We start from the raw sequence: 10000 nt of genomic DNA on the forward strand, positions 1-10000 counted from the left end.
TAGTGAGTAGTGTAGCAAACACCACATTTTATATTCATTATGTTTTAGTGAGTAGTGTAGCAAACACCACATTTTATATTCATTGTGTTTTAGTGAGTAGTGTAGCAAACACCACATTTTATATTCATTATGTTTTAGTGAGTAGTGTAGCAAACACCACATTTTATATTCATTGTGTTTTAGTGAGTAGTGTAGCAAACACCACATTTTATATTCATTATGTTTTAGTGAGTAGTGTAGCAAACACCACATTTTATATTCATTATGTTTTAGTGAGTAGTGTAGCAAACACCACATTTTATATTCATTATGTTTTAGTGAGTAGTGTAGCAAACACCACATTTTATATTCATTATGTTTTAGTGAGTAGTGTAGCAAACACCACATTTTATATTCATTATGTTTTAGTGAGTAGTGTAGCAAACACCACATTTTATATTCATTATGTTTTAGTGAGTAGTGTAGCAAACACCACATTTTATATTCATTATGTTTTAGTGAGTAGTGTAGCAAACACCACATTTTATATTCATTATGTTTTAGTGAGTAGTGTAGCAAACACCACATTTTATATTCATTATGTTTTAGTGAGTAGTGTAGCAAACACCACATTTTATATTCATTATGTTTTAGTGAGTGTAGCAAACACCACATTTTATATTCATTATGTTTTAGTGAGTAGTGTAGCAAACACCACATTTTATATTCATTATGTTTTAGTGAGTAGTGTAGCAAACACCACATTTTATATTCATTATGTTTTAGTGAGTAGTGTAGCAAACACCACATGTTATATTCATTATGTTTTAGTGAGTAGTGTAGCAAACACCACATTTTATATTCATTATGTTTTAGTGAGTAGTGTAGCAAACACCACATTTTATATTCATTATGTTTTAGTGAGTAGTGTAGCAAACACCACATTTTATATTCATTATGTTTTAGTGAGTAGTGTAGCAAACACCACATTTTATATTCATTATGTTTTAGTGAGTAGTGCAGCAAACACCACATTTTATATTCATTATGTTTTAGTGAGTAGTGTAGCAAACACCACATTTTATATTCATTATGTTCTAGTGAGTAGTAGCAAACACCACATTTTATATTCATTATGTTTTAGTGAGTAGTGTAGCAAACACCACATGTTATATTGGTTATGTTTTAGTGAGTAGTGTAGCAAACACCACATTTTATATTCATTATGTTTTAGTGAGTAGTGTAGCAAACACCACATTTTATATTCATTATGTTTTAGTGAGTAGTGTAGCAAACACCACATGTTATATTGGTTATGTTTTAGTGAGTAGTGTAGCAAACACCACATTTTATATTCATTGTGTTTTAGTGAGTAGTGTAGCAAACACCACATTTTATATTCATTATGTTTTAGTGAGTAGTGCAGCAAACACCACATTTTATATTCATTATGTTTTAGTGAGTAGTGTAGCAAACACCACATTTTATATTCATTATGTTTTAGTGAGTAGTGTAGCAAACACCACATGTTATATTCATTATGTTTTAGTGAGTAGTGTAGCAAACACCACATTTTATATTCATTATGTTTTAGTGAGTAGTGTAGCAAACACCACATTTTATATTCATTATGTTTTAGTGAGTAGTGTAGCAAACACCACATGTTATATTCATTATGTTTTAGTGAGTAGTGTAGCAAACACCACATTTTATATTCATTATGTTTTAGTGAGTAGTGTAGCAAACACCACATTTTATATTCATTGTGTTTTAGTGAGTAGTGTAGCAAACAGCACATTTTATATTCATTGTGTTTTAGTGAGTAGTGTAGCAAACACCACATGTTATATTCATTATGTTTTAGTGAGTAGTAGCAAACACCACATGTTATATTCATTATGTTTTAGTGAGTAGTGTAGCAAACACCACATTTTATATTCATTATGTTTTAGTGAGTAGTGTAGCAAACACCACATTTTATATTCATTATGTTTTAGTGAGTAGTGTAGCAAACACCACATGTTATATTCATTATGTTTTAGTGAGTAGTGTAGCAAACACCACATGTTATATTCATTATGTTTTAGTGAGTAGTAGCAAACACCACATGTTATATTCATTATGTTTTAGTGAGTAGTGTAGCAAACACCACATTTTATATTCATTATGTTTTAGTGAGTAGTGTAGCAAACACCACATTTTATATTCATTATGTTTTAGTGAGTAGTGTAGCAAACACCACATGTTATATTCATTATGTTTTAGTGAGTAGTGTAGCAAACACCACATTTTATATTCATTATGTTTTAGTGGGTAGTGTAGCAAACACCACATTTTATATTCATTATGTTTTAGTGAGTAGTGCAGCAAACACCACATTTTATATTCATTATGTTTTAGTGAGTAGTGTAGCAAACACCACATGTTATATTCATTATGTTTTAGTGAGTAGTGTAGCAAACACCACATTTTATATTCATTATGTTTTAGTGAGTAGTGCAGCAAACACCACATTTTATATTCATTATGTTTTAGTGAGTAGTGTAGCAAACACCACATTTTATATTCATTATGTTTTAGTGAGTAGTGCAGCAAACACCACATTTTATATTCATTATGTTTTAGTGAGTAGTGTAGCAAACACCACATTTTATATTCATTATGTTTTAGTGAGTAGTGTAGCAAACACCACATGTTATATTCATTATGTTTTAGTGAGTAGTGTAGCAAACACCACATTTTATATTCATTATGTTTTAGTGAGTAGTGTAGCAAACACCACATTTTATATTCATTATGTTTTAGTGAGTAGTGTAGCAAACACCACATGTTATATTCATTATGTTTTAGTGAGTAGTGTAGCAAACACCACATTTTATATTCATTATGTTTTAGTGAGTAGTGTAGCAAACACCACATTTTATATTCATTGTGTTTTAGTGAGTAGTGTAGCAAACAGCACATTTTATATTCATTGTGTTTTAGTGAGTAGTGTAGCAAACACCACATGTTATATTCATTATGTTTTAGTGAGTAGTAGCAAACACCACATGTTATATTCATTATGTTTTAGTGAGTAGTGTAGCAAACACCACATTTTATATTCATTATGTTTTAGTGAGTAGTGTAGCAAACACCACATTTTATATTCATTATGTTTTAGTGAGTAGTGTAGCAAACACCACATGTTATATTCATTATGTTTTAGTGAGTAGTGTAGCAAACACCACATGTTATATTCATTATGTTTTAGTGAGTAGTAGCAAACACCACATGTTATATTCATTATGTTTTAGTGAGTAGTGTAGCAAACACCACATTTTATATTCATTATGTTTTAGTGAGTAGTGTAGCAAACACCACATTTTATATTCATTATGTTTTAGTGAGTAGTGTAGCAAACACCACATGTTATATTCATTATGTTTTAGTGAGTAGTGTAGCAAACACCACATTTTATATTCATTATGTTTTAGTGGGTAGTGTAGCAAACACCACATTTTATATTCATTATGTTTTAGTGAGTAGTGCAGCAAACACCACATTTTATATTCATTATGTTTTAGTGAGTAGTGTAGCAAACACCACATGTTATATTCATTATGTTTTAGTGAGTAGTGTAGCAAACACCACATTTTATATTCATTATGTTTTAGTGAGTAGTGCAGCAAACACCACATTTTATATTCATTATGTTTTAGTGAGTAGTGTAGCAAACACCACATTTTATATTCGTTATGTTTTAGTGAGTAGTGTAGCAAACACCACATTTTATATTAATTATGTTTTAGTGAGTAGTGTAGCAAACACCACATTGTATATTCATTATGTTTTAGTGAGTAGTGTAGCAAACACCACATTTTATATTCATTATGTTTTAGTGAGTAGTGTAGCAAACACCACATTTTATATTCATTATGTTTTGGTGAGTAGTGTAGCAAACAGCACATTTTATATTCATTATGTTTTAGTGAGTAGTGTAGCAAACACCACATGTTATATTCATTATGTTTTAGTGAGTAGTGTAGCAAACACCACATTTTATATTCATTATGTTTTAGTGAGTAGTGTAGCAAACACCACATTTTATATTCATTATGTTTTAGTGAGTAGTGCAGCAAACACCACATTTTATATTCATTATGTTTTAGTGAGTAGTGTAGCAAACACCACATTTTATATTCGTTGTGTTTTAGTGAGTAGTGTAGCAAACACCACATTTTATATTCATTATGTTTTAGTGAGTAGTGTAGCAAACACCACGTTTTATATTCATTATGTTTTAGTGAGTAGTGCAGCAAACACCACATTTTATATTCATTATGTTTTAGTGAGTAGTGTAGCAAACACCACATTTTATATTAATTATGTTTTAGTGAGTAGTGTAGCAAACACCACATTTTATATTGGTTATGTTTTAGTGAGTAGTGTAGCAAACACCACATTTTATATTCATTATGTTTTAGTGAGTAGTGCAGCAAACAGCACATGTTATATTGGTTATGTTTTAGTGAGTAGTGCAGCAAACACCACATGTTATATTGGTTATGTTTTAGTGAGTAGTGTAGCAAACACCACATTTTATATTCATTATGTTTTAGTGAGTAGTGTAGCAAACACCACATTTTATATTCATTATGTTTTGGTGAGTAGTGTAGCAAACACCACATTTTATATTCATTATGTTTTGGTGAGTAGTGTAGCAAACACCACATTTTATATTCATTGTGTTTTAGTGAGTAGTGTAGCAAACACCACATTTTATATTCATTATGTTTTAGTGAGTAGTGTAGCAAACACCACATTTTATATTCATTATGTTTTAGTGAGTAGTGTAGCAAACAGCACATTTTATATTCATTATGTTTTAGTGAGTAGTAGCAAACAGCACATTTTATATTCATTATGTTTTAGTGAGTAGTGCAGCAAACACCACATTTTATATTCATTATGTTTTAGTGAGTAGTGTAGCAAACACCACATTTTATATTCATTGTGTTTTAGTGAGTAGTGTAGCAAACACCACATTTTATATTCATTATGTTTTAGTGAGTAGTGTAGCAAACACCACATGTTATATTCATTATGTTTTAGTGAGTAGTGTAGCAAACACCACATTTTATATTCATTATGTTTTAGTGAGTAGTGTAGCAAACACCACATTTTATATTCATTATGTTTTAGTGAGTAGTGTAGCAAACACCACATTTTATATTCATTATGTTTTAGTGAGTAGTGTAGCAAACACCACATTTTATATTCATTATGTTTTAGTGAGTAGTGTAGCAAACACCACATTTTATATTCATTATGTTTTAGTGAGTAGTGCAGCAAACAGCACATGTTATATTGGTTATGTTTTAGTGAGTAGTGTAGCAAACAGCACATTTTATATTCATTATGTTTTAGTGAGTAGTAGCAAACAGCACATTTTATATTCATTATGTTTTAGTGAGTAGTGCAGCAAACACCACATTTTATATTCATTATGTTTTAGTGAGTAGTGTAGCAAACACCACATTTTATATTCATTGTGTTTTAGTGAGTAGTGTAGCAAACACCACATTTTATATTCATTATGTTTTAGTGAGTAGTGTAGCAAACACCACATGTTATATTCATTATGTTTTAGTGAGTAGTGTAGCAAACACCACATTTTATATTCATTATGTTTTAGTGAGTAGTGTAGCAAACACCACATTTTATATTCATTATGTTTTAGTGAGTAGTGTAGCAAACACCACATTTTATATTCATTATGTTTTAGTGAGTAGTGTAGCAAACACCACATTTTATATTCATTATGTTTTAGTGAGTAGTGTAGCAAACACCACATTTTATATTCATTATGTTTTAGTGAGTAGTGTAGCAAACAGCACATTTTATATTCATTATGTTTTAGTGAGTAGTGTAGCAAACAGCACATTTTATATTCATTATGTTTTAGTGAGTAGTGTAGCAAACACCACATTTTATATTCATTATGTTTTAGTGAGTAGTGTAGCAAACAGCACATTTTATATTCATTATGTTTTAGTGAGTAGTGCAGCAAACAGCACATGTTATATTGGTTATGTTCTAGTTTATACTGGTTCTCTTCCTCGCTGCCCGGCTGCCTCACAGTGTGTTGGGTCAACAGTGATCCTGGCTCCTGACGGACTCATCGAAGCTAAATCATTGCTTGTGTTCCCGTCGTGACATCAGTGACATCAGAGGGGAAGCGATTCTGAACGGCATGTTCAGACTTCAGACGCTGCCAAAGGGCCAGGAGTCCGTTCCTCCTCAGCGCCAGGTAACATTTGAGACCAATCTGTACAAAGACTTGGCAACGCCCACTTTCCATAACGATTCCCATTTAACTCAACGAATGACCAGAGCCAAGCTCACCAGAACCTTACCGAGCTCACCAGAACCTTACCGAGCTCACCAGAACCTCACCCAGCTCACCAGAACCTCACCCAGCTCGTCAGAACCCCACCCAGCTCACCAGAACCTCACCCAGCTCACCAGAACCTCACGCAGCTCATCAGAACCTCACCCAGCTCACCAGAACCTCACCCAGCTCACCAGAACCTCACCCAGCTCACCAGAACCTCACCCAGCTCACCAGAACCTTACCGAGCTCGTGCGCGGCGGTGAAGGCGGCCTGCAGCCCGTTGTCCTCCACGACGGAGCAGCTCTTCCTGGGGTCACACATCGTGCCCACGTCAGCCACGCCCAGCGTGTCGCAACTCTGGTGACCGCAGATGTCCTGGAGGGGGACAGAGGGGACGAGGGGACGGTCAGACACCGGGACCGGGGTTAACCTTCTGTAGTGTGGTAGTAAAGGGTTAACCCTCTGTTGTGTGGTAGTGAAAGGGTTAACCTTCTGTAGTGTGGTAGTGAAAGGTTAACCTTCTGTAGTGTGTGGTAGTAAAAGGGTTAACCCTCTGTTGTGTGGTAGTGAAAGGGTTAACCCTCTGTTGTGTGGTAGTGCAAGGTTCACCTTCTGTAGTGTGGTAGTGAAAGAGTTAACCTTCTGTAGTGTGGTAGTGAAAGGGTTAACCTTCTGTAGTGTGGTAGTGAAAGAGTTAACCTTCTGTAGTGTGGTAGTGAAAGGGTTAACATGTAGTGTGGTAGTGAAAGGGTTAACCTTCTGTAGTGTGGTAGTGAAAGGTTAACCTTCTGTAGTGTGGTAGTGAAAGGGTTAACCTTCTGTAGTCTGGTAGTGAAAGGTTAACCTTCTGTAGTGTGGTAGTGAAAGGGTTAACCTTCTGTAGTGTTGTAGTGAAAGGGTTAACCTTCTGTAATGTGGTAGTGAAAGGTTAACCTTCTGTAGGGTGGTAGTGAAAGGGTTAACCTTCTGTAGTGTGGTAGTGAAAGGGTTAACCTTCTGTAGTGTGGTAGTGAAAGGGTTAACCTTCTGTAGTGTGGTTAGTGAAAGGTTAACCGTCTGTAGTGTGGTAGTGAAAGGGTTAACCTTCTGTAGTGTGGTAGTGAAAGGTTAACCGTCTGTAGTGTGGTAGTGAAAGGGTTAACCTTCTGTAGTGTGGTAGTGAAAGGTTAACCTTCTGTAGTGTGGTAGTGAAGGGTTAACCTTCTGTAGTGTGGTAGTGAAAGGCTAACCTTCTGTAGTGTGGTAGTGGTAGTAAAGGGTTAACCTTCTGTAGTGTGGTAGTGGTAGTAAAGGGTTAACCTTCTGTAGTGTGGTAGTGAAAGGGTTAACCTTCTGTAGTGTGGTAGTGAAAGGGTTAACCTTCTGTAGTGTGGTAGTGAAAGGCTAACCTTCTGTAGTGTGGTAGTGAAAGGGTTAACCTTCTGTAGTGTGGTAGTGAAAGGGTTAACCTTCTGTAGTGTGGTAGTAAAGGGTTAACCTTCTGTAGTGTGGTAGTGAAAGGCTAACCTTCTGTAGTGTGGTAGTGGTAGTAAAGGGTTAACCTTCTGTAGTGTGGTAGTGGTAGTAAAGGGTTAACCTTCTGTAGTGTGGTAGTGAAAGGGTTAACCTTCTGTAGTGTGGTAGTGAAAGGGTTAACCTTCTGTAGTGTGGTAGTGAAAGGGTTAACCTTCTGTAGTGTGGTAGTGAAAGGGTTAACCTTCTGTAGTGTGGTAGTGAAAGGTTAACCTTCTGTAGTGTGGTAGTGGTAGTAAAGGGTTAACCTTCTGTAGTGTGGTAGTGAAAGGGTTAACCTTCTGTAGTGTGGTAGTGAAAGGTTAACCGTCTGTAGTGTGGTAGTGAAAGGTTAACCTTCTGTAGTGTGGTAGTAAAAGGTTAACCTTCTGTAGTGTGGTAGTGAAAGGTTAACCTTCTGTAGTGTGGTAGTGAAATGTTAACCTTCTGTAGTGTGGTAGTGAAAGGGTTAACCTTATGTAGTGTGGTAGTGAAAGGTTAACCTTCTGTAGTGTGGTAGTGAAAGGGTTAACCTTCTGTAGTGTGGCAGTGAAAGGGTTAACCTTCTGTAGTGTGGCAGTGAAAGGGTTAACCTTCTGTAGTGTGGTAGTGAAAGGGTTAACCGTCTGTAGTGTGGTAGTGAAAGGGTTAACCTTCTGTAGTGTGGTAGTGAAAGGTTAACCTTCTGTAGTGTGGTAGTGAAAGGGTTAACCTCCTGTAGTGTGGTAGTGAAAGGTTAACCTTCTGTAGTGTGGTAGTGAAAGGTTAACCTTCTGTAGTGTGGTAGTGAAAGGGTTAACCTTCTGTAGTGTGGTAGTAAAGGGTTAACCTTCTGTAGTGTGATAGTGAAAGGTTAACCGTCTGTAGTGTGGTAGTGAACGGGTTAACCTTCTGTAGTGTGGCAGTGAAAGGGTTAACCTGCTGTTTTTGGCAGTGAAAGGGTTAACCTTCTGTGTATTGTCGCAGTGAAAGGGTTAACCTTCTGTGTATTGTCGCAGTGAAAAGGTTTAACCTTCTGTAGTGTGGTAGTGAAAGGGTTAACCTTCTGTAGTGTGGTAGTGAAAGGTTAACCTTCTGTAGTGTGGTAGTGAAAGGTTAACCTTCTGTAGTGTGGTAGTGAAAGGGTTAACCTTCTGTAGTGTGGTAGTGAAAGGTTAACCTTCTGTAGTGTGGTAGTGAAAGGGTTAACTTTATGTAGTGTGGTAGTGAAAGGGTTGACCTTCTGTAGTGTGGTAGTGAAAGGTTAACCGTCTGTAGTGTGGTAGTAAAGGGTTAACCTTCTGTAGTGTGGTAGTGAAAGGTTAACCTTGTGTAGTGTGGCAGTGAAAGGTTAACCTTCTGTAGTGTGGTAGTGAAGGGTTAACATTCTGTAGTGTGGTAGTGAAAGGGTTAACCTTCTGTAGTGTGGTAGTGAAAGGTTAACCGTCTGTAGTGTGGTAGTGAAAGGTTAACCTTCTGTAGTGTGGTAGTGAAAGGGTTAACCTTCTGTAGTGTGGTAGTGAAAGGGTTAACCTTCTGTAGTGTGGTAGTGAAAGGTTAACCGTCTGTAGTGTGGTAGTAAAGGGTTAACCTTCTGTAGTGTGGTAGTGAAAGGTTAACCGTCTGTAGTGTGGTAGTAAAGGGTTAACCTTCTGTAGTGTGGTAGTGAAAGGTTAACCGTCTGTAGTGTGGTAGTGAAAGGGTTAACCTTCTGTAGTGTGGTAGTGAAAGGTTAACCGTCTGTAGTGTGGTAGTAAAGGGTTAACCTTCTGTAGTGTGGCAGTGAAAGGGTTGACCTTATGTAGTGTGGTAGTGAAAGGGTTAACCTTCTGTAGTGTGGTAGTGAAAGGTTAACCTTCTGTAGTGTGGTAGTGAAAGGTTAACCTTCTGTAGTGTGGTAGTGAAAGGGTTAACCTTCTGTAGTGTGGTAGTGAAAGGTTCACCTTCTGTAGTGTGGTAGTGAAAGGGTTAACCTTCTGTAGTGTGGTAGTGAAAGGGTTAACCTTCTGTAGTGTGGTAGTGAAAGGTTAACCTTCTGTAGTGTGGTAGTGAAAGGTTAACCTTATGTAGTGTGGTAGTGAAAGGGTTAACCTTCTGTAGTGTGGTAGTGAAAGGGTTAACCTTCTGTAGTGTGGTAGTGAAAGGGTTAACCGTATGTAGTGTGGTAGTGAAAGG

At 36.2% G+C, this 10000-nt stretch overlaps 1 protein-coding gene across 1 annotated transcript in view; it reads right to left on the bottom strand.

The window, feature by feature from the left end:
• The window catches only part of adamts8a (ADAM metallopeptidase with thrombospondin type 1 motif, 8a), a gene marked incomplete at both ends in the record, with an annotated part of 28923 nt that overhangs the window by 15765 nt on the left and 3158 nt on the right, over positions 1-10000 (bottom strand). The window contains one exon of the mRNA XM_084312015.1: positions 6598-6730. Within this exon, the coding sequence (XP_084168141.1) occupies positions 6598-6730 (133 nt within the window). The remainder of the gene's footprint in view (positions 1-6597; positions 6731-10000) is intronic.

Source organism: Notolepis coatsorum (assembly GCF_963971535.1).
Source record: "Notolepis coatsorum genome assembly, chromosome: 1".
Taxonomy (NCBI): Eukaryota; Metazoa; Chordata; class Actinopteri; order Aulopiformes; family Paralepididae; genus Notolepis; species Notolepis coatsorum.